Consider the following 25,880-nt stretch of genomic DNA (forward strand, 5'->3'; position numbering starts at 1 on the left):
AACTAACTGACACACACACATGCATCACATATACATGGTGTGTGTATGGGTCTGTCTTCAATATGTCACTCTTAATGAAAGTAAAAACAACTATTTCAAAGTTTTACTCAAACAAACCCTTTTTAATTTGTTAATAATTGCAGCAATACGACAGATTTCCATTGTGATTCCCTGCAGTGAGTCCATGTGGTGCACCAACATGGCAAAGTGGTTCAATGTGCAACAAACTGAGAGCCATTGATTCAGATCATGTGGGTCAGTTTTGCTGAAGGATCTATAGGTTGAACGACAACCGTCAGAGAGTTGCTGATATCATCTTGTATGCGGTTGCAGAAACGGTCGGTCTCTTTTCAGTGTAATGAGTGTGTTTGTGAGACATTTGTCTTTGAGGTGCAGGCGTGTGTATCACAGAAATACAGACACATATGTCACATGTGGCTGAAGCACTGCAGTGCAATTGCCTGTCATTCACACACACACACACACACACACAGTCAGTTAGTTAGCTCCTGATGTACATGTACACACACACTGACTGGTTTGTTGCTGTGTTGTTCCTTGCCATGTTTGGTGTGTGTGTGTGTGTTCACGCTGTTGTCTTTGCATACAGCTCTTGACGTATATTACGTGTATCACACTGTGCACGTATACTTTCATTTCCTAAGCTGCGTGCACAGACATATTTCCCCCCGGAACCATAACGCGTGTGTGAGTGTGCTGCTGAGGTGCTGCTCATTAAAAGCGGATTCTCTTTAAATTTGGCTCCCGCAGCAGAGAACATGCGCAGTGCGCGACGTGCTGCCTTCAGTCAGCAGAGCAGCTGTCCAGGGTTTGGAATTCCAACATGGCAGAGGCTGTGGTCAGTCTTCTCCTCACTAACTTGGAATGGTTTCAAAAGGCGAGCAGCAGCAGCAGCAGCAGCAGCGCTTAACCCCGGCCAGCTCCGTCCACTCTCTCTCTCCCTCTCTCTCTCTCTCTTACACACGCACGCACACACTCTCTCTCACACACACACGCCGGATCCATGTCGCCGTGAAGCTTAACGCTGCCCCGTCACCTTCACAGGTAAGCGTCAGTCAAGATTGAACAATTAAAAAGGAGAAGCTGCGAGCTGCGGCGCACGTACCGAGGACGCATCGTGCGCATCGCCGAGCTGCGCGGCGCACACGGCGGCCACGCATTCCCACGCAGCGGGGACAGAGAAGGAAAGACCGTGGGGGGGTGGCGGTGGTGGAAGTTTGGCGTGGATATTTGAGTGTAGTTTCACGGATGCGCTTCGCTAACTTTCCTGCTAAGGGAAGTTGACGCATATTGAGCCCGGATAGAAAGTTGCGCAGGCGGGAGGTTAATAGATCGGTTGTCATTGCGCTCTTAGCGGGACAACTGCTGGCGTGTAATCTATTTTAAAAGTAAAGGGAGGGGGCATCACGCTGCGTTAGCCCCTTCCCCTAATGGGCGGAAAGAAGAATGTGTGTTTTATGTCATCTACAGTCGCTCACATGCTTCCTATTCTCCCCGTTTCGCACCGGAGCATGAAGTGACAGAGGCTCCGCCAGCAGCACAGCCGCCCGCCGCCCGCGTCCACATGCTCCGGCCGCACTTTGCTGCCGCTCGCTTCTTCTCCTTCCTCGCCTCCTTCCTCTTCTCCTTCTTCTTGTTTTTAATGACGTGCATACGGGTTTCACAATGAATACCTGAGTGAAAAGAGAGACGACAGGACGAAGAGAAAAAGAGACAGATTCCGGCCCGTTTTAAAGTTGTGAAATCCGATAGCAGAGAGAGAGAAGAGAGAGAGAAGAGAGAGAGAAGTGGCTGTAATGAGAAGCAACCTTTGGAATTCCTCCTCGTGAAAATTCCGTTTCTGCTGTTTTTTCCTCCCTCTCCTCTTGTTTTTAGGCTTGAAGACATGATCACTAGCACCAGTATCTATGGTACGTTCTATCTTTATTATCACCATTTGCTGTCATTGTGTGTGTTTTGCAGCAGCAGCAGCAGCAGCAGCGTTGTGTGCATGTGTGTGTGTGTGTTTCATATTCACCAATGCTTCCCTGAAATGCGTCGTCATGTGGACACTGGGATGTGATGATACATCTCAGTGACAATTACAAGTGCAGGTGAAATGATGCCCTTTTTTATTGGCTTCTAGCTTTCTGTTGCTGACATCATGTCTGTGTGTAGTTTGAACTTTTGCTCGTCACACATGCTGCATTCATATGTTTGCATGCTTGAGTGTTTTGTCTAAAAAAGAGATATATGACTGTTTATCTATCAAGAAAGCTCATTAAAAAATTTTCCCTCATTAAATAAGAGTTTCTGATGGGAAATGGCACAAACATGGCAGTTGTGTTGTTGCAGAAGCTCATTTTCTGATTGCAGCTTTAATGTTATTTAAATAAGTTTATGAGTTGAGTTGTAAATCTGTGATTAAACTAAGATATCAGTGGTTCATATGAAAGACAAACAGAAAACTTCACCACAATTGCAGCCTTATACTACACACACACACACACACACACACACACACACTTGTATATGTTGCTATAAAGTCAGGAACATGGCAAAGAAGTGCTTGAGTGATATTGTTAAGCGTGTGCATGAAGGTGTGTGTGTGTGTGTCAAACAATCCATACGAGCAAAATAAACTTGAAGGAAAACACATTTATTAGACAACTTTTCAGTTCCATTTAGGAAGTTGTCATGTGCTTTGTTATTTAGCTGTCAGGCGGTGGAACACTTTGCACGGCTGAAGCCAAATTAGATTTACTCGCAAACGACTTCAGAGACGGTGTCAAAAACAGCTGCTGTGTGCGTTAGGATGGGAATGGAGCAGAGTTTTGGTGACAAAAGTCAGACGAAGTAACAAGTTGTGTGATATCTCTTGTTTTTTTGTCCTCGCTGAACCTTTGCACTCCTCCGTAGAACAATTTACTTAATTGTGTTCACACATTTCATTTGCATGTTTTGCTTCGAGAGGAAATTAACATCATCAGCAGTGTGTTGAAGTGTGTTTTCATTCCTCTTCAGAAATAACAGCTTTGGGCAATTGTCACTCAGTGGGGAGAAAAAAAACAAAAAATTACACGACACACATTCATTTCGTTTTGAGTGTTTTGCTGAAATGTGTTTCTGTAAAGTGGTTATTATATTTGTTTGTTAGATTCCACGTCATTCATATTAAGCCCCCCTCATGCATGTGTGTGTGTGTGAGGTATTATTATTACAAAAGAACTTTAATGTGGAGCTGCTGTGATATGGAGACTTGCATGCTTACATTACAGCGCTTACACATCCACAGCTTTCTCTACTTTAATCTGAAAATGCTTAAATTTGACATCAGCTACATGTACTTGTAAATAGCTAATTTAATATCTCAACACTGTGACAGTTACAGCCATGCACAGTGTTCTCGCTCTCTTATTTATAATGGAGATTTACATTACATGAGATTAGATTCAACCTGGTAATTGCACAGAGTAGAAGTACAATGACAACAAAATGCTGTTTGCATCTCAGCAAAGTGCTACGGATCACAGACTGCTTATACAAGTCTAAATGTATGTGAGATAAGTATAACATGTATCTGAATATGCGTATAGACAACATGCTGTATATGTGTATGTACAGAATGGACAATCAATAGGGAATGATTTAAAAGCTTTGTATAAATATTAATGTGTACGGTAAAGATACTAGTATATTCAAGGAAACATTCTATAGTGTCCATAGAAGGCCTGTATAGATATTATTGATGTGCGATGAAGCAGTAAAATAGTAGGAATATCTTTTTAAATTACAGTACAATCAGCTAAAAACATCAGCGTTGCATTTCATTTGATTGGTTCATTTCATCTGTGAGTGTCCCTGATTTCCAGGCAGGACATTTATGAGACGTGAAGTCCTGCACGGCTGCGGTGTGTATGTGTGTGTGTGTGTGTGTGAGCTCGTGCAGTGTTTTAGGTGATGCGTTCGGGGTCCTTACTTAACCCCAGATACCGTCGGCGTGCATGGAAAGAAGCCTGACAGCTCTGTTTGTGTCCGATAGGAACGCACTCACAATAGCAATCGGAGCGGCTCGCCTGACATAAATCTCCGAGCAGGATTGGGAGCCACACGTTGACCCTCCCTCCTTTCATCGCCCTCTGTGCTGAGCGTGCGTGTTGACACTTTGAAGAATAACCGCTGTTAAATAACGCCACGCGGTGCATTCAAGTTATAGTTGATCACTGAAGAATTGCAGCCGACTGTTCAACACGAGCTGACAGAAAAATCCCTCTCATATTTTTTTATTCTCTTATATTCACTAAGGAATTGCTTGCAAATGGTGGCAAAAACAAACTATTTCCCTTCATGTGGCAGATTGTGTTTAAATATGTTTTTTGGCTGCAAATGATGTTAATATTACATTTTCACAGTGCAATCCTATTTTACAGTTTGATATTTATTTATTCAGTGTGTACAAACATCACCGTGCACACTGGGTTATTATCTCTCCTGGCTGTATGTTATCACTATTTATAACATTTATTCCTGTTTGATCAGCGAGTTCTCTTTATCACAGAGCTGCCCCAAGAACACAAACTGACATAAAATAATCATCGGGGCGCGCGGCTCAGCTTAATCTTTAATTTGACGCCGGTGTTGTGTGTCTGCGTGGAAGCAAACTGAGCTGCTCCTCACTCTGGACGTGTGTTCAACGCTGCAAGTGACGGCTGGAATCCAAGCATCTGAAGGACGTGAATTAAGCCGGGACCGTCGGCAGAACGTATAGGAACAAGACTGGCAGTTTTTATCTGTGCACTAATGACGACAATTAAAGTCAGCTACCGACTACCTAGACTTACCTCTGTGTGACCCCCTCCTCCCCTCACACACACACACACACACACACACATGCCCCCCCGCTCCCCCCCTCCTCTGGGATGTCTGCAGGGCTGTTGTGAATTGATGAAATGCTCATCGCTTTACAGACGGATCTATTTGTCTGTATCTACCAGAACGGCCCCTTGTCTGTGCTCAGCCAGATCACTGCAGGATTGTCATACACAAGCAAATGCGTTAAGTGATGCTTCTGCTGTTATTCAGAGGGGAAAGCGAGGGAGTGAGACTCAAGCGAAAGGGACAAAAACTCCCACCTCTCATCTTTGTATTTCCTCCCCCTCCCTATCCCTCTCCCCCTCTCTCTCCCTCGTCTCTCTCTCTCTTTTTGTCTTCCCCCTTGCATCCACATGTCTGCTGCGTCCCTTGTGGCAGCTTGCTATGTTATCTTTGTGTGTTTGTCTCCGCGCTGACAATTCTCGCAGTGATCTAAGTTGGACTGCATTAGAAAGTGGAGGCAGCTGTCTGTTGCTATACTGAGGGACGTGTTTGCTCTACTGCAAAGATGAAGGACCATGAATCCTTGACATCCTCCCTTTCTCTCCCCTCCTCCTCCTCCTCCTCCTCCTCCTCCTACCATCTCATTTAGACACAGCGACTGTCTGCTCAGACTTGTTTTTTTTCCTCTGAGTGACAGCATATGGCATAGACATTTTCTAAAATGCATGTGCCTACCATTAGGTGCTTGTACCCTATGCCTCCTCTAGCTGCTGGTGCATCTTGTGTATTTTTCCCTACAATGCCAACAAATTACTCTGTTTAATTTAGTGTGACACTGTGATTCTATTAGATGAAACAGTAGTTAGCATTAGAAAACAAATTATATCAGCTCAGCCTGTAAATTCATCTTTTAACTGCTCCATAGATCTCATCTTCTCATTTAGAATCACAAAGTGTTGCATGCATGTGTGTCTTTGCATGCGTGTGTGTGTGCTTGTGTTGGCCTGTTTGCCTCTTTCTCTTTGTGTATTTTTTCCTGTGTGGGGTGGGGGGCACAATTCCTAGATCTGCTTGTTTTGTTTTAAAATATAGAATCTAATCCTTTACACGTGTATCCTATAATGTTATTATACATCACAGCATAATGCACAGTGTGCATATAGAGCTTAGGCTTCACTTAATGACTGATTAAGACAGAAACGCTCTAATAAGTTATGTTGCAGGGGTGGTTTATTCAGGCCATACATGCCACACACATCATTTACATATAGCACTGCCTTTTGTGGCCTTAAACTCCTCGTTCCTCTCATTTCCAACAGAGTGAAACAGAGGCTTTGTTTCATCTTCCTCACATGAGGTGTCTCTGCACTCATAAGGAGACGAGGCAGCTCGCAGCCTGTTGGGGATTGGCTAGAATAGACAATCCCCAGGTGTACTAAACTAGGTTTAGCACTAAGGCTTTTAATCTGGACTTGTAGGAGATTCATGTGCATTCATAGATTTGCCTCTGTAATTATCATACCCCCAGTGGCAGCCAGAGAGACATTTGCCTAAATCACTGATGTCCTCATTACAATGTTTACATTTTAATTAGACGTGCTAAAATCTTAATTTTCAGTCGGCAAAAACGTTTTCTTACTTTAAAATAATTGACCAGCTTTGGTTAATGTTTGTTAGTGTAGCCTTCCCCCTCTCCTGCCCTGTTATAAGCGGTTACTGTGTGGCTGAGCTGTAGCTTGTAGCTGGCTTTATGAGCATAGGCTGAATGGTGTGGTGACAGGTTGTCGTCAAACAGCCATGGAGTGTTAAAATGAGATGTGATTCATTCCGAAGAATTCCCTCTAAATCCTGGGCTCTATTGAGAATCTGTTATTTTCAAGCAGGTAATATTTAACTCTCAAGGACTCTGATTAACAAAATCTGCAATTGTATGACTTGTGAAGACAGCTGGCACTTGTAAATTGTTTGAGTGCATCATTGTGCGCCTGAGTACAGTTGCTTATCATTGAATAACCTTGGAGAGGAGTGTTTTTCCCTGTCCTTCCTCCAAGGTGTTTTATTGCGTGCTGCTGGGGAGTTTTGTATTGTGCGAGCAGCCAGCCTTTCACAAGAGGATAAGAGAAAACTCAATATTTTGCTGTATTGAAATTCCTCTTATGTTCTCAGAAAACAGTGTCTAACCAGGCAATTAAGGACACCGTTCAAGCTAGACTGCATTTAAAAAGTGTTCACTCAAGGTCCTTTTTAATGCTATTACCTTTTACATCTAGCAGCTTAAGTATGCAGTTCATACTTACCCAAAGAATAAATATGCAATTATCATACAAATAAAATCTGTCCCCAGCATTTAATTTTGTCTTGGTAACGTTCTGATGTTGTAATTCATAATGAAATAAATGTCTAGACAGAGTTTATATTCAAGAGCATCCATGTGTGCTGCTTCAATCTGGACATCAATGCTGTGTCTGGTTTCCGCTCTTCTAAATCCTTCTGGGAGGATAAATAGAGACATCACACCGACCGCCGACAGTCTCAAATTAATATTTTGATGTTCCCGCGTAAAGGAAGTGGGATCGTTAATTGGAAAGATGATCAGAGGAGATGAGAGCGATCGGTGCTGCTCGCAGAGATCCATTCGCCCTCCGTGGAGTTGGGGTGGCCTGACAGGGGGTTTGGCGCCGTGCCAGGTGCCGAGCGGCAGAAAAACCTTGAGTGTGAGGGACGGAAGGGGAAAGGCTGTGAGGTCTGCCTGGTGGTGTGTAGAGGAGGGGAGGAAGGAGAGAGAGAGAGAGGGAGGGAGGAAGGGGGGTGGGGACGCTGCCGTGGAGGTTTTAGGTGTCAGGCTGCGGCAGTCTGCAGTGACGCTGTGCAGAGGTGAGACAGGACGAGTGGACATTGGTGTGTAGCCGCCGCCGTTACCTGCCACTGCACAAAAACCACACATGAGCTTTGTTTGATTGGACACAGACGCAAGGAATCCAGATTCCAGTCGGCCTTTGACTTCGGCTTCCCTCAACAACTGCTGTAAACAGAAATCAGGGTATTTTCACACTTGTGTGGTTGAGTCCTGTTCCGTTGGAGCAGAGTTTGTGTCCCTGTTACTGTGGTTCATTTGAGCAGGTCTGAACACAACACGCAATCTTCATGTGGACCAAAGACAATGGCACATAGTTTGAAGAAGGTCCCAGATGATCACTGGAGATCTTCATTTCTGTTGTGAACGTGACCTGAACCACGTCTAAACCCCACAACAAGATTATTGGTTGATCTATTGATTGATCTAGAACCAGAGAGCGTTCTGCAGAGATGGTTTTCTGCCGTACATACGGTCCAAACAATGACTACGACGAAGAACGCGCGCTCGTTCTGTAGTTGGTCCTTGTTATTCAGTTACTCTGGCGTAGCAAACTGACTTCCTGTTGGGATTTTCTAGAGCCCGCCCCCAGAATCATTTTTGACCAATGAGAAGAGTGTTTGCATGTGGCTCTTAATCAAATGTTTCTTGTAGCTTTGGGGTTTTTTCTGTGTGTAACTAAACCGGACCAAGGGGGTAAATTTAGAAAAAGTAATAATTTGCTCACTAAATTTGAACAAAGAACAAACTTTGTCATTTGCTTATCAGATCTTATCTTCTACTCTTATTTGATTTCAGAAAGCTGTTAGCGTCTCACTTGCGCAGTGTAAGTGAATCGTCTGTGAGAGTCTTGTTTTACGTGTGGCCTATTTGACAGAGTCTCTCTCAGACTCCACGTGGAATTAGATTAATTTAAATCAGAAAAATAAGAGCAGGGGAAAAAAACGAGCGCTGAAGAGTTCAGCGTGATCTCGGTGCTTTATGAGGGCTGACACTTCTTTTGTGTTCATTATCAGGAAATCACCTCGGGGAGTCGTGTTGACTTTGCGTGGTCTAAAATAGCTGTTACAGTGGTACGGCCACATGATCTCCCACTCACTTCCACTCTCGGTATCTGGGGAGGCAAAGTGGAAATACCAAATCAACATTTTGCTGAGGACAGCTGAACACTTAATAGTCTCACTTTAGCAAAGGAAATAAAGTCATTTGTCTGTTTGTGCCGTCAAGAAGGTCGTTTGCAGGAAATAAAGGTTCTCTGCTTTACCCTATATATGTTTAAAGAATATATGAATGCTGAGGACAATTTATTATCACAGTCATATTGTAGAAAGTAAAGTAAATAATAAAGGAAAGTAGCAGTGTACACACAAAAAGTTTTATTTCCCAACTCTTAGCTGAAATGCAAATTAGAAGTGTATTTTTACTGCTATACTTCATATGCAACCCCAATTTTAAAGAAAGTCTATTAAGCTCTTGCTATTATTAGCATATGTATATGCCTGCACACTGTTTATTGCAGCATTTCTATCCTATACAGAACAATAGTAGTCATTTACTTGGAGCATGATGTTTCTGCAGTCCAAACCGTGACTGCATCGCCTCTCCCACATCTTTAAATGGATCCCATGAGTCCTCAGCTCTGTTGTTTCCATTATTCATTTGAAAACTCCCATGTAGCATGGAGAGGCTAGAGGGGTGAAAAATAATTTTGTGTCTGAAAAAATTTATGTAGAGCAAAGTCACTGCTTTATGCAAAATGTGCCATGCCTTGGGAGCATGTGAGCTGGTGTACTGTCGGAGGGGCGCATGTGTGTGTGTGCGTGCCTGCCAGTGTGTGAGTGTGTGCCTGTCAGTCTGTCAGTTAGGTCTAATGTGGCTCCCTAGAGGTACCTGGGGGAGACCCATCTAGCACCCAGTCAGCCTCTGCAGGCGGCCAAGTGGTGACAACGGGCTCCCACAGAGAGAGGATGTGTCATTGTATGTATGTAAACTAGTGACAGATGACTGGAGACACACGGCCTGTAGACACTGGGCCTGAAAGTAAAGCAGTTTTGCCTCCTCGGCTCTCTCTCTCTCTCTCTCTCTCTGTCTCTCTCTCTCTCCCTCCCTCTCCCCACTTGAGACTTCACAGGCCGAGTATCGGCCCGCACAACAGTGCAGAATACATTGACAAACAAGTCAAAGATGTGAATAAAAAAAGGATGCAAATCATTTGGCATGAAAAGACACATGCAATGTGCAAAGGTTCTGTTTGCCTTTGAAAGGCCGCAGCAAAGGAGTGAAGAGTTTTTACTTTGCCGAGCTTCAGGCAGCTTTTCCAGGGCACAGGTCATGTAGGTCAGTGTTACACTCCCTGTAGCCTCACTTCAACCCTCGGTCTGGAAATAGAACTTGCAACGTCACCCAGCCTGAAGGGAGGTGGATTCCAGACCTCAGTGGCCACGGGATGCACATGTGGAATCTGCTCGTGTAGTTGACCCCAAGTGTTTGAAACTCAGAACGCTCCCAGTAGGACAATGTTATTTCATACATACCCAAATGAACAAGGCTACATGAATCACCTTGTACAAAGTGGAGGAGTTTACTTAGACTCTTTGCTGCCGGCTGTTCAAAATTCATCGAGGGAATTCACACTCGCCAGAAGCAGATTTGTTTAACGATATGCACATAACCTGTTAGCGAGTCTAAAGAGAAGCAATAAGCAGAGGGAACGGTTGGTGTGGCATCGCATATCTCAGCCATCTTTACCCTTTCCAGCGCTGATCTCATTCTGTGTAATAGAGGGAAAGCAGACAAAATGCGGCGGAAGGTAGAGTTCAGCCAGTGGTAATGAGCACAGTTAGGGATGGAGCGGGATTTCTTTAAGGATTGGATCTAAGTAAGGCAGTCACACATGAGAACAGCTACTCTCAGGTCAAGGAACAGACTGTATAGAGGAAGAGAAGTATCTATGTATCTATATCTATCTATCTATCTATCTATCTATCTATCTATCTATCTATCTATCTATCTATCTATCTATCTATCTATCTATCTATCTATCTATCTATCTATCTATCTATCTTAATCATTGCAACACATTGTAATCAAGTGTTCTGATTGGTCAGTGGGTTCAGCTGAGATCTTAAAGATGCAGACATGAATATCTCTTTTTACTGTAATAACAATGTTTACCCTGACAATTAGATACACATTGCTGAGCCAGTATGTCTCTATATTCTTGATCATATGATTTTAATGCAGACATGTATAGTAACATAAGCAACCTTAAAAGGGACGGCTGGATAGCAGCAAAGCTTTAATTATATGGTGCAGGAATATGGATTTGTTTGCATGCTATATATATATACAGTATATATGTGTGTGTGTGTGTGTGTGTGTGTGTGTATATATATATATATATATATATATATATAGGCTTCTGAAGAGAGCTGTATGACTAAGCGAAGCCTCCTGGTTGTGCTCTCTATGTAGGGGAGTAAAATCTATCAGCGCTGATGAGTTCGTGCTCCATTGAATAGATCAGTGCCAAACTGTTTCTGTAAGCTCCAATAGTGCTATTGTGCCGTTCTCAAGTCCACAAGGTGCAATTCACATTTGAGCAATGTCTGACCCTAGGTTGTGTATATTGATGAGTGAGATTTGTTTGTTAATAGAATTGTCCCTAATTAATTAGCTTTTAATTGGCTGAACTCTGAACACGCAAATGCAGCACATTGTAGAGCAGCTATTACTTTAAGACGCATGAAGAACTGCAGCTTATTGGGGTCAGGAGATTTTTTTGGGGGGGGGGTTGTTTGTTCTTTAACTAATAATTTCTCTTCTTTGGTCCAAAGTTCAATTCCGACAATGAGGGAAATATTTATAAAATCAGTGTAAAGGGATTTAAAAGAAATTGATAATGTGAAAGTGTTTTAAATTCTATTCATTTTTACAATTGCTTTGTGCAGCCAACTAATCTTTTTACTTTTCTTTCCTTTGTTTCATTGCATATTAATATTCATTGGCCTGTCGCCTCATTTCTTACTTTCAATTGACACTGATAGATCTCAATCAGCACGTTGCTGCCATGGAGATGGAGTCTAGATTGAGCCCTTTTTAAAAGAAGAAGAAGAAGAAAAAAATATTAAATTACACAAAGGATATTATCAAAATCCTCGAATCTCTGAAAAAAAGTATCCTTTTTATAGTTACTTCAAAACTTAAATGCCATTTTCCATCGATCCACTTTAGATGTAACAGCACATGTCTCATTGTTATGTATCTATGTATGTATTTATGTGTGTGTGAGGAGAATTCCCAATGATGTTTTGTCATTTTCCAATAATCAATATCGGCATTGGGAAGAGAGGAACTCTGACATCGTCCATCAATCTGTTTAATAAGTCATACTGCTGACGGCACACGGTGTCAAAACAAAGACAATCTCTGTCATTTAAAAAGAAAGTCATTTCAGTCCTTTTTAACTATGACAGATTTACATATTGCAAACACAAATGGACAGTTTTGGCATTTTGCGGAAGGATTTCTGGCAAAGCCTAAATCAATAATCACAAGCTTTAAATGCTATTATAAATTATAAAATTGCTGGTTTGAAAAGATTGCTGCACTGCACTCAACACAGCAGGTTAGCCTGATTATCTCTGCGTGTCAGGCAGCAGCTTCAGCCTCCGCAGACGAGCTGCTTTAACTACATTAGCAACACTTTCATTCTAGTTATGCGTGTTCCTATATCAATTCTTTAATATTTCCTGTATCTTGAGCAGTGATTGATCCAATCATTGCTCAACTTGTGTTTGTCAGCGACTACATTCAAAGCTACGCACCCTCAATTTAAATTCATCATCCACAAGTTTCCAAAGATACCAAGTTTGTCAGGCTGAATTGTGGGAAAATCTGCAACATTGGACTTTTTCCTATTTTGATTTAATGGTGCAGCAATAGGAGTCAGTCATTGTTATCATAGTTGATCTGTTATTGAGTTTCACAAACAAGCAGATACTGAATATGTACATAGATGCAAAATGTTTCTCAATTTTAAAGCATAGGTGACATTTTAGGGGGAATTGTAATGCAAAACAGATCACATTCTAATGTCAGCATTATTGTGTCACACAGAAGGCAAATAATAGTAATATTGTAATATTAAATTCTCAGGAAAAACCAAACAAAGCACACACTGTAATTCAGTTACACGGCACAGCACTGAACCACTGCAGCTCTTAGAAGCCATTGTTTGCCAGTGGGCGAACCAATCTCCTCGACAGCTCTTTCCTTGTAAAAGTTCCCCTTTATGGCTTCACTACTTCACTTCAGTAACTTTATTACAGTATAGCTGAGAGATTTCTATTTCATATTGACCTAAGATTGCTTCAGTTGTCTCATTTCACCTTTTGTCTGGCCTGTGTTGGAGAAGTGACCTTCTTGGAGACCAGCAGTCGATACCGCAGAAGGCTTCAGAATCCTGGCTGCCGCTGTTTACAGGCAAACTTCCTTTCTCTGTTCACTCGGGTTTTCAATTAGTGTTCAACTGTAACTTTTAATCACTGAGATATAAAAGAAACAGTAAATGTTTGTGGCTTTTGTCGCACAAGCCGGTGGCTCTCAGCGTGTTCCCTGTGTCTCTCTGCTTAACCCACGTGTGATCGCTTCACCAAGAGTTTCTGCCTCCAAGTTCCTGAGTGACTGAACAGTTTAACTATTGAAAAACACAATTATCCTCATTTCTGTGTAACAATTAGCTCTTATTTCTGTGATGTCTGAGCAAAAATAGAGATACAGCTGCTGGCTATATACTCGATTAAGATTGAAAAGTCGAGCAAAAATCCAATCTTTAGTATGAGACTTAGATGAAAAGTTGAAATTTGATCATTTGAGCGTTTTGATAAATAAGTAAAGTCACGTTAATGTTCCAGACATTCATGCTCAAATCAGATTGTTTTGGTCAAGACCCAATGATTTTGTTAAACACAGCCTCGCCCTAATTGTCCATGTGTGGGCTCAAATAAATAACATGACTCAATCCACATGCGCATCAACAGAAAATCTAATTTCAGTCAAATGAAGAAATTGGAATGCATTTTCTTGGTAAATCACTAAGTTGCGTGTTCCTCCCATCTTATCTTGGACAGACGCATCTCCTTATACACTTTACTGCATCAAACACATCAGCAGTCTCCTTGTCTCTACACTAATCCTATAAACTATTTAAAAAAAAAAAAAAACAGATTTGTCCACATCAGTGTCTCATGTAAACACGGTAAAGTACATCAGCTTGTCTTTAGTTTTCTATCTTTGGAGCCTCCACAGCAGGAGCTTTATAAGGTTAGACGTGCTCAAGCTTTGACTCCCTCTGTTTGCAGATGACTTAGCGTAGAAATTACACCTTGCTCTTTGGCAAAGTGACAAGGTGTTCTTAAATTCCACACCGATTCCTGCGGTTTTGTGGCAAAGAGTCCTGTGCTTTCGTTTTACAAAAGCGCACAGTAATTGTTGCATGTTGTGCCACACCGGCGCCACATTACAGCTCCAAGCCTCTGATTCATATTGAAAATTCCATGTTTTCCGCGTTGTGATTCCCCTTGTCTCAGCCAGGTTAACGTGGCTGTAACGTCTAATGGTTGGGAAGTGTGAAGCAATCACGGTTGTGAATCGGACCAGTGAACAAGATAATCTGTTAATTTCCAATGGGGCTTGGCATGTTGGTTTGTATATCAGATGATTCAGTGCAATCAAACTCCTTTCATACAGTCAGATGTTGTAAATGTAATACAAATCCCCACCAGAGGCTGTTTGCATTTGTGTCCCAGCAGTCCCCTGCCTAATAGCCGTAGTTTGGGTGATGAAGATGTTGGTGAAAGCATTGCCTTTGGTCAATGAGCCCTCGTATAGCAAAGTCCCAATCTGCCTCGCCTCTCTTCTGAAGTGTGTAACCGATCCCTGGAGAGTCACTCTACCTGAATCCTCTGCCTGTGCTGTACACGCGCTCCACGCTCAGTTTGGCCAAGTTTCCTGAAGTGTTCGAGCTCAGTGATTGTGTTCTTTTAACTAACAAGCCATTTGAGTATTCATCAGTATTATGCACTACAGAACACTGTGAAGCCCGTCTCCTATAATTGTCTTAGTTTTACCCACTGTACAACTTCTCCTTAATGCATGGAGGGTTGTTAGCTTTGCGCGCGTGTGTGTGTGTATGGCTGTGTGTGTGTGTGTGTGTGGATTTAACTCTACTTAGGGTTGTAATGGAAGATGAAGCCTCAGGAGCCTCTTGGCTTGAAGAGTCATGGTTTAATGAGCATCACTGAGACAGAGAGAAATGACAGCTGAGAGAAATTCCCAACCTCATCATTTACTGTATCACAGCAGAAAATGAGAAATGCATGTTCGCCTCGAGCCATAGAGCGCAAAAGACACGGGACTTAAACATATTCAGGGAATGTTACAAATAGGTGCTCTAGTTCCTGTTTGTGCCACTCAGCAGAGCTCGTTTATGGATAGGTTTCAGTTTCACAGCACTAAGGGCGTTTTCAGGGCATGGTACAGTCCGGCTCAGAGGTTTGTTCCCCTCTGAATATGTTTCATTTGAGCACATCTGATCACAGCACTCACTGACGGGTCGAGACCAAAACCTTCACCTGGAGGCGGTGGAATGATTTCAAACGGAGTCTAGGTTTGTTTGCGGTGCGTGAACATGATCCAAACTAATTCTAACCTAACTAGAGGGCGATCGATCGGTGTTGTATTGATTGATCTGGATGGAGAGAGCGCTAGGTGAGCGTGGATGCAGCAAATCAAAGAGATGCTGCGGACACTTTGGGTTGGTTTATGAAGCAAATGATGTCATTGTTTCAGGTAAAGCGAGTGGTCACATCTGGGTTTTGTTTGCTTGGATTTTTTTCTCCAGTGTCAAACCAATCCTAACCAAGAATGACTTCATTATTTAATGCAATAGATAAAGTAGTTGTTGTAATCTAATGCAACTTTCTAATATAATTAACTGAGTGGTTTGTCATCTAAAGTGGTTGAAGAATAGCAGGTGCTCATCTGCAAATGTGTTCAGAATGAATGGTGGTTTACAGCGTGTTCAAATACTTGAGTGTGATTCTGTGTGTGTGTGTGTGTTACACAGTTTGCAAACTGTCATATTTTTGTTGATGCTACACACATTCTGGCTCCTTATATAACAGAGAAAGAAAAATATTGCCAAATGTTTCTGTGAAGCAGGATTGCTGCCATCGCACTTTAGCAAGTGTGTGTGTGTGTGTGTGTGTGTGTGTGTGGCAGCATAGCTCTCCACTCTCTCTCTCTTACAGTAAAAACAACGGTAAAAACACTGTAGAGCTTTTTTAAATTCCTGTTGCAGTATTATCCTGTCTGACTGTGGACTTGAGTCAAAATCTCTCTATGTTGTATTTACCTCCTTTTTTTCTGGAACGTTTTCATACAAAATACATGTTACCTTGCAAAGTGACTTCATTTCATTTGAAGTTGCAGCCCTGTGAGCGGCTGCAGTAACCATCTCTCAGTTCCCCCCCGCCTTCCCTTCTGGGTGGCTGTTTCATCGCTAACTGACAGTGGCCCGGGGGGATAAAAGTGTATTAAATACTGCGGCCACGGTGGCGCTGCGACACACACAGCTTCTGAAATTGCAAAGATAACGCTGTAGTTTATTTAAACTCAAACAACGTCTCAAGTCTGCTTATGATACTTCAGATATGACTTAGAATTATCAACACTAAGTCCAAGCACGAGTGTGTGTATGTGTTTTTAGTCGGGTCCAAGTCAATGGGACATTCAGGGGACATTTAGGGGACGGCCCGGGGACATTCTCCTCTTTGCTGGTATTATTAATAGATAATAGATCTGCTGTTTAGAATGTAGTGTTTCCTTTTCTTTGTGTTATTTGTGTCATCAGTGCACTCTCGCTGTCTGCCCTCTTTGTCCGTCTCTCTCTCTATCTCTCTCTCTCTCTCTGTCTCTCTGTCTCTCTCTCTCTCCATCTCGCTGCCCGGCGCTGACTCAACCTGACTGAGGGTGTGACCGGGGAAAATAAGTGGACTAAAACAAAAGTATTGCAAGTACTTTGTGAGGCGTTCATGAGAATACTGTGAAGAAATCAAATATGATGGGTTTAACAACATGAGAAAAGCACTGATGATCATGCTGTCATCAATCAAGCAAAGGAAACAGTTAAAAGGAGCTCATTTGGGGAAAATTGTGGATGAATTGAACAAAAGGCCACAGTTTTGTCCAGGATTGTTATCATCTTTAAAATTCAACCTCACTCTATGTTATATCAGTAAATACCACGATATGTAAGTGTTGGTGTCTGATGCACAGGACATTTTCTATATATCATAGAAAATATATGTATTATATTTGATAAAAGGCTGCCTGTGTTCAGCTGGTACACTTATTATAATGAAGAGTCATCAAGAGGCACTAATATTATTTGACTCGGTACAAACAAATGAAATTGTTGGATTAATTTTCCCTCTAAATGCAATAATTCACATAATATCTATAGTATATAGTTGATAATATTTGCTGAGGTTTTTTCATTACCATTGTCATTTTCATTATTCTATAGTAGATGATATTCATATAATCTGACAGGTGATTTGATCATTAATCTCTCTCTCTAGATTTATTGCTGTCATGGTAATCATAGACCCGTTGGCTTTTTCTGTTGGCGTGAGCTGAAATATTGTGAGCGATGATGTGTTTGACAGAATGTATGTATGTGTGTGTCTGTAGCTGTCAAACTCACTGCGTTTAGGTTAGAGCCTCCGTTCTAATTCTACTCAGATTAAGGCAACAAATTATTCTTTTTCAACCGTGTAAACGCCGCAATCAGACTAAAGTAACAGACCGGCGGTACATTATGTGGCCGTAAGTCGTTATTCAAGCATGCAAATTGAGTTGTGTTTATTTGACACTGCTTACTGGAATAAAGTGTGTATGTGAATCTAGTCAGCATTAATATTATTGTGATTACAGTGGCACGTCTGGCTTGAGTGGCAGCTGAGCTCCAGTGAACAAATACATTTTTTGAACCGTTCCATTTGGACACTGGAGGCATCAGGGATCAGTTGGTTTTGATAACACGGATCCGTGTTTTAATTCTGCCACTCTGAGTGATCTGTGAAGTGTGTGGACAGTCGCCCTGGCAAACGCAGCGACTGAGACGTTTATATCTTTTCTAAATGAGGGGTTAAATGGCACACTGCCGTATAAAGACTGAAATTACTGCCACATGCAGCTCCAAATTGAGTTTTAACAGTCTTAACTTGATATGTGAGATGAATAAGAGTCTGTAGCCGTACTGATTGCCTCTCAACGTTGTACTGGAATGCTTTGCCCCTCCCCTACTTAGAATATCTCCAGTACATTTGAATATGAATATGAGCTTGTTTTTATTTATACACACAATCACCATCTGTCTGCAATATTTGCACGCTTGTCAAGTCGAGTGGTCTGCGTGCGCCGAACACAAGCAAAAGCTCTTATAATTATGTTTACATCTCCCCCCCCATGAAAATCCCAGGGTTGTAATGATCAGTAATTATAAATACTTTTCAGCATGTCCACTGCATCAGTCGGGACTATTGTGTGGTGTGAAGTGTGGAGTTTGTGCGGCTTAATTATGATATTGTACGCGGCTAAATGTAGCAGTCGGGTTTCAGCTCTGCAAAACACTTCCAGTGGCGTAATCAAGCCGGAGTCTGACTTTAAAGAGCTCATTACAGTGAGTTTTCTAAAGAGTGTCTTATTAAACACACTTACCTAATAAGCATCTTTGGTGGTGCAAATTGGTGAAAATGGTAATGAGTCTGATTAGGCCACGTTTCAATTACGACAGCTCCCTCCCTCCCCCCATTCTGCACCCCCCCAAACCCCCCACCCCCACTCAGACCTGCTCTCCCCTCCCCCAAACCATACCAAAAAAAAGAGGAAGGAAAGTCTAGCTCTTTATGCTTGGGAATCCTCCTGGAAGGCATTTCTCTCTCTCTGTCTCTCTCTCTCTCTCTCTCTCTCTCTCTCTTTCTCACACATACACACACATACGATCGCTCATGTACACACACGCACACACACAGAAAAAGGGAAAAGAAACCCATTCTGCCACCTCTGTGCTTCCTTTCAGCGGCACAGTAATGAATAGAGAATTGTGCAAGCGGCGGTCCAATTTACGCACTGGGAAATTGGATGGACAGAGCGGAGGCCCACTCTTGTTTGCTTAAAACGGCCTAGGCTACCAAGATTAATAGTTCCCAAAAAGGTCAGCATCTCTGTTACATCGCTGATCGCTGAACCCAAAATTAAACAGCACATCATAGCACGGCCGTGTAGCACGGCGGTCAAATACATCTCGCCTCCCTCTCATGTTAGAGAGCCAGATGATGAACAAAAGATTCCAAATGGGTTCAGACATGTTGGACTGTAGATCTGATCTCCAGGAGGAAATAAATTGTGTGTTCTGACATTTTTCATCTCCATTGCGTCCGTCCTTGTTAAGTGTTATCGTTCTGACTTCATATCTGGAGAGCATTTGTCCCAGAATGTTACCAATATTACATTTACCAAACTGCATAATAGGCTGTGCACTGCTTTGGAATTAAGCACAGAAAACTCAGTTGCAGGGTAACAAACACATATTTTCTCTCAGAATTTTAAATTACAAAATTCACCACAGAGTTTGTGTTCAGGTTTGTGCGTGGACGGACGCTGTGGCGTAACAAAGGCCTTATTTGTGAGTGGCTGCAGAGTGGAATTTGAGCTGGAGCCCCTCAGGCTATCTGAAAACATTCCACTAATGGAGCGCTCTATAATTACACCGTTTCAATGACGGACAAAGGAACCTGTGGATGTTGCATTTGAATTAAGGTGAAAGAATGGTGATGTTTTACTGTGATAGCAAAGGACTAGATCAGTACGTTAACCAAGCTCATGGGGATTGTGTGTGTGTGGTGTGTGTGTGTGTGTGGTTTTGAGTACAAGGCTTGTTGCTTGTTGCCATACTTGTTGTCTTTGTAACCCTGTTTGTCTAACATGCTTCAAATATTCTCTTTACTGAAGCATCTCATATCCGTCTGTATATGCTGGTTTAATATTTTAGATTTTCATTTCATATAAATTAGAAAATGATTTCTAGAGAATTTCATTTCTTGTCTGCATGGAGAGCGATTTTCCAATTTTTATTATTGTGCTGACAGTTTCTCCGGCAGCACTTCTTTCATTGTCCAAAGTGTCACTATTGTTCTGAGAGGTCTCTCCGTAATATTCAAATAATCTCACGCACTCAGGCGAGTGTGCACTTTGCTCCCGGTAGATTGTGCAGACGGCATTCATCTTCTAATCGTCTATCCTGCCTCCAAACGCTGCCGCTCCGCAAACGGATCGGCTGGATTTTTTTGGGTAGGCGTCATGATTCGACCTTACATGTGTCAAACACGGTTCTGTGGTTTCCGTTCTCAGCCGGACTGTTGAGTAAAAGATGTTTTAATAGCAGGAGGAGAGGTTGAAATAGCATGTGTGTTCAGGCTGTGTTGGAAAAATAATATTCAACTTAAAATGTCTTGCTCTTGTATTGCACCCACCTACTCACATAGTACAACGCCTGACCTAGAACATGACTAATGCTCCGTCTCCTCAGCAGTGTCATGCCCCATGTTTTATTCAGTTCAGACACGTTTCAATTAAATACGATTTTTTAAAGATCCATCTGTGATGATGCTATTTGTTTTCCCGTTTCGTTCACTTTATGTTTTATGTTCAGCCTCGCTCTTCCAGCGCTGTGTGGCGACCGTGTTTCCTCCTGCCTGGGCTTTTTGCCTTGGGCTTTTTTTTTTCTCTTCATCATTAGCTTGGATTGTTGACAACCGCGTGAGCCGTAGCATGGATCTCTTTGACTAAAACCTAGTAAATTAACACAATTAGCGCGGCATCATCCTGCTAATTGGCTCGTGGTGTCTCAGTGTGGCAGGTGGGCAAGCGGCTGGGAAGGAGTCAGAAAGGAATCCAGACGACTTACTATTCTCAGACGAACGCCGCGTTCTCGCAATCTGCCTCTGGCCAGTAGCTGTTTATTGCCTAAATCCTGGGATTGGGATTTAACCTACCATTGTAAAAAAGCAGGGAAAGTTTTGTATGCTCCTCCTCTCATATCTTCATGTAGCTGTTGGTCAGATTAGTGTTGATGTAAGACCCACGCTATCTCTGATTGTTTTGCGCTATAATCTCTCTAATAGTCTACATTCTTTGGGGGTATAGTATATCTTCTGGTAATCCTAAACAGAGTGAAAGACGACAGCATGTGTTGAAACTTTTATTTGCAGATTGACTTAACGGTTTAACTTGATTGGAATCCTTTAGGCCATACACAGGCTGAGAGAGGCAGTGGAGAAAAACAAGTGAAGCACGCTCTTTCTTTTTCTCCCCTCCTCCTCCTCCTCCTCCTCCTCTCCTCTCTCACTCTGTGGACTGGGAAGCAGTAGGCAGACACGATGTGGATGTAATTCATGCTGGGCTGAGGGGTTTGTGTGATGAAAGCAACAGAGCGCTGCCAAGGAAGATTGCTTTGCAGCACTCCTCCAAGCAGATTTGAAACTGTCTCCCAACGCCTCAGATGAGAGTTGGATTATAGACTGACCCACAATGTCTGTGTCATTCGGCTCCGTGTGGGGTCGATTATACCGCGCTAACCATGGCGCTTGGTCCCACATTCTGATACTGACCATGATTCGTTTTATTTTGTCATATGGGAAGCATTTCAATGTCATGGTGCGTTGTGCTTTTTGAACATTTTGTGTAAGGTTAAACTAGCCATGCATTAGCGATTTTGTCTTTTCTATTTGATGTTTACTTGGACTCATTTCTCCCTTTTGTGCGATATCCAGGTTTAAAGATGCAGTGGACCCCAGAGCACACACAATGGGCAGAACAGCACTTTGACATTTCATCCACCACCCGTTCGCCAGCGCACAAAGTGGAAGCCTACCGGGGACACTTACAGCGAACGTACCAGTACGCCTGGGCAAACGATGACATCTCCGCTCTGACTGCCTCCAATCTGCTCAAGAAGTATGCGGAGAAGTACTCTGGGATCCTGGAGGGCCCGAATGAAAGGGCCCTGCTGTGTTCCTACTCTGATAGCACCGCTGGACTCATGAATGGACGAAAGTCAGAGAATGAGTCCTGGCAGGAGGGGATTTACCCAATGAACTGTGCTCCAGATGTTATATCTGTGAGCAAAGCTGGAATGACAGCTGCCCTACCCCCTACAGATGTGGCGGCGAGTATAGGCAGTTCCCCGGGGGTGGCCAGCAGCCTGTCTGAGCCCTGCTATTCCACTAGTAACTGTGGCAGCCACAGCGCCACCAGTCTCCACTCGGGTCTCCCCTCTCAGGAATATACCGCCAGCTACAACGGCTCCTACCTGCATTCTAGCTACAGTGGACAGAGCACCCCGGCCCTCCCCTCCCCTCACCCCTCCCCTCTGCACAGTGCCGGGCTCCTGCAGCCGCCCCCGCCCCCTCCCCCCACCTTAGTGCCCAGCTACAATGCCGGATCGCCAAACCTTTCCAACTACAATTACGCTCCGGCAGGGTACCCTCCTCAGACTGCCGTCGGCCCCGGCTACAGCCCTGGGGGAGCGCCTCCTCCTTCTGCCTATCTGCCCTCTGGTATTGCAGCTCCTACGCCCCTCCCCCCCTCCACGCTGCCTGGCTACACCTACCAGTCCCATAACCATACACCGATCACACCGACGCCTTTGAACGGCAGCACATCCAACTCTTTGAAACGGAAAGCTTTCTACATGACTGGCCATGGAGATATGGACTCTAGTTACGGTAATTTTACCTACAACCAACAGCGCTCCTCACATAGCCCAATGTACAGATTAGCAGACAGCAGTGTGTCCGAATCAAACCGGGGCAATGGCTTTGACAGAAATCCCGAAGCATCGTTTAAGCCGACGAAGCAGCCAATGACTTCTGACCAGCAAAGAAAGTTCAATATCCACCCTGGCAGAGCGTTGACTCCTCCATCGTACGGATCAACCAAAAACTCTGTGGGTGATCTCAGAACAGGTGAGCCGTACGGTAAGTTTGGATCCCCCATCATGAGCGATCAAAGCGAAGAGCACAGACAGCAGCTCAATCACTCAATAACAGGGCCCGACATCGGTTCGGCTGCCTCGTCCATCCACGCTGCAGAGGAACAACTGAAGAACAGTGATTCCAGCCTGGTGGAGATGGTGACCACAGAAATCATTCAGCAGGGCCCTCCGGTGGACTGGAGTGACATTGCGGGGCTGGACATGGCCAAAGCAGCCATAAAGGAGGAGATATTATGGCCCATTTTAAGGCCAGACATGTTCAGCGGACTTGCCACATTACCTCGGAGCCTCCTTTTATTCGGACCTCAGGGAACCGGTAGAACTCTGCTGGCCCGCTGCATGGCCAGTCAGCTGGGGGCGGCCTTCTTACGGCTTAACAGCTCGGCTTTGGTGACCAAGTGGCTCGGCGAAGGGGACAAAATCATCAAGGCTTCGTTCCTGGTGGCCCAGTGCCGTCAGCCGGCGGTGGTGTTCATCAGCGAGGTGGACCTGCTGCTCTCCGCCCAGCTCAGTGAGGAGAGCCCCGTGAACCGCCTCAAGGCTGAGCTCCTCATGCAGCTTGACAGCATCCTGACCTCTGCTGAGGACCACGTCCTCGTGGTCTGCTCCACCAATAAGCCTGAAGAGATCCCAGAGTCCCTACGGAGGTACTTTACCAAGCGCCTGCTCATCCCCTTGCCTGATGGGACCGCACGACACCAGATAATCAGCCAACTGCTCTCACAGCACAACTACTGTATCAGTGACAAAGAGATGTCACTACTGGTCCAGAGGACAGAGGGCTTTTCAGGACTGGATGTGGCTCATCTGTGTCAAGAGGCGGTGGTTGGTCCTCTTCATGGCATTCCTGGTCCTGACCTGTCCACCATCCACCCCAGTCAGATGAGACCTGTCTCCTACCAAGACTTTGACAGTGTGTTTTGTAAATTCCAACCCAGCATATCACAGAAAGAACTTGACATGTACACTGAATGGAATAAAATGTTTGGTTGTTGTCAATGAAAGATGAACATTTAATGCCATTTCTTAAAATCCAGTTATGGGATTCAAATATGTGTGTTTGACCTTCAAGTAACAGGTATTTGGGTATTTACAAAAATAATACACAAACAGTGGCGACACTAACACCCAAAACACAGTAAAGGGAAAGATCCAAGAAGGCTTTAGGCAGGGAGGATATCACACGCTAGGAGGAATGAATTGATGCTTTATTGGCTGTAGCCTGTAGATGGACCCCCTGTTGAGATCTTTAGATTTAGTTGCTATGGAGTGCCTGAGGTGGTGCTGTTTTAAGTTAGATTTTTCTTTTGCCTTACAATCTACATCGATGACATGTGCTAATATCAAAAAAGCTTTAAAACATGAAAAAAAAAAATCACATCAATTCACATCAGAACAGTGTGTGTGTTTGTTCTGTGGACAGGTGTGTGTTTTGGCATCGTTTCAGTCGGTGGAGTCACAAATTAAACAAATATTGTAAGGACGCAACTTCAAATTAAATTAAATTACGATGTGATTGCTGTTAGAATATTGTTACAATAGTAATCTGAGTATTTCGCGTAAACCTATAGAGTTTTGTTTTCGATGTTCTCTCTTTGAAAACTCAGGAAGGAGCTGTATGGTAACGGCTCCTCACACACTTAAATGGAAGCTCTACACACTATCAGAGCATTATCAAGTATTTGAAGACTACAGTACCTCAAAAGGCTTAAAGTGAAAAGATAAGTTTTTTTTACAAGTGTAATTCCCCTTTATTGTTTCCTTTTTTCTTTTTAGATTTGAAATGAAAACATGTGTAAGGATGAGAGATTTCCCCCTGAAAAGAATAGAGGCTTTTTGGTTGAATTGTGGAATTGTAGCCTCATGGCCGTTTATATTTGTAACATAGGTTATTTGCTGTCGACTGCAAAGGGGAAAACTATTTTCATCAAACTCACTGATCTTCCCCCTTCAGTTTCCCTGCGTGTAGACCGGATCGCTCAGCAGAGATGAGAGAAATTTCTCAAGGTGCAGACAAACATCTCAGGGTTGAAACAGACAACCGCCCCGAGCTGTTCCATCCCGCTGCAGCTTTATCATTAATGAAAACCTAAGGATTATGTATTGCCTAAATTCCTCTCTACCTCAGTTTGTTAGTTATCTGGGAAAGACAAATTCGCAAAGACGTCACCTCCCCGTTCTGCTTGTTTCCAGATGAAACCGTCTGAGGGAACACGAACAGCAATTTGGCCGTGTGCAAAATCTATGAGCTTTATATTTGTATGAATCCCAATAACCTCGTCCCTCAACACACACTGCACTTATAAGGGAACGCCACTGAGGATCAGGTTTAGAACGCACAATGGTCTGTGTCAGCTCCCAATAGTACAATTACAAGCACACTATACATAGAATTTGACTCCAAACATGGACTAATCTGTGTACAGGGAAGAAATAATGCAGATTTTGTGTTGTGATTCTAGCACAAATACTGACTTTGAGTTTACTAGAGGCCGACTTGCTGAGAGAGACCAACCACAATGATTCATTACAGAAATGTCAAGCTAATGTTCTTTCAGTATCATCTAAAAATTATGCTACATTCTACACTCACATGTTACACGTCTGCAATCGCACTGTAGTTGTAAAGGGAGATTTATTCATGACGCTACAGAAAACTTGTAGAAATAAGTGCAGAAACCCTGTTAGGATGCCGTCATTCGCTTGATTAACTGGCTAACAAGAGGAAACCCACAGGAGACTGACAGAACATTTACACACTTGAGAAAATGGACACTTTTAATGGTATAATCGTAATGACTTCAATCTCATGTCTTTCTTTGAGTTTTGACACAATTGACCGATCGACTTACTCACAGTTCAATCAGCGTAAACGTATTGATTGAATCCACAGAAAATCAGTTTGTCACAGAGTTCTGACAGATCTGTGTTATTTATCATTATTATTTATTACTATTAATCAGAACATATACCAAATAACATTTCTGGCGATTAGAAACATGAGTTGAATGTATTAAACGTCTTCTGAGCAGCAAGGAAAAGTATGAATATACACCACTGAAGTAGATGCCACTGTGTGTGTGTGTGTGT

At 43.2% G+C, this 25,880-nt stretch overlaps 1 protein-coding gene across 2 annotated transcripts; it reads left to right on the forward strand.

Annotated features, from left to right (window-relative positions):
- The first annotated feature begins 769 nt into the window (after positions 1 to 769).
- Positions 770 to 25,880, forward strand: fign (fidgetin). Of its 2 annotated transcripts, XM_076170128.1 has the most exons (3): positions 770 to 1,065; positions 1,897 to 1,931; positions 21,568 to 25,880. In XM_076170128.1, the coding sequence occupies exons 2-3, from the start codon at positions 1,907 to 1,909 to the stop codon at positions 23,790 to 23,792; spliced, it is 2,250 nt and encodes a 749-aa protein (XP_076026243.1). In that variant the 5' UTR covers positions 770 to 1,065; positions 1,897 to 1,906; the 3' UTR covers positions 23,793 to 25,880. The 2 variants fall into 2 exon arrangements, with proteins under 2 accessions (XP_076026243.1, XP_076026244.1); XM_076170129.1 differs by lacking the exon at positions 1,897 to 1,931.

This window comes from Genypterus blacodes, unplaced genomic scaffold, assembly GCF_046128005.1.
Source record: "Genypterus blacodes isolate CSIRO-AG114 ecotype Tasmania unplaced genomic scaffold, CSIRO-AGI_Gbla_v1 ptg000214l_1, whole genome shotgun sequence".
In the NCBI taxonomy this organism is placed as follows: Eukaryota; Metazoa; Chordata; class Actinopteri; order Ophidiiformes; family Ophidiidae; genus Genypterus; species Genypterus blacodes.

What these genes read in the sequence shown, in the direction of transcription:
- fign (XM_076170128.1), top strand. Translation starts at nt 1,907, where the DNA reads ATGATCACTAGCACCAGTATCTATG. An exon ending in CACTAGCACCAGTATCTATG is followed by an intron (nt 1,932 to 21,567) that starts GTACGTTCTATC and finishes TGCGATATCCAG; the next exon opens with GTTTAAAGATGCAGTGGACC.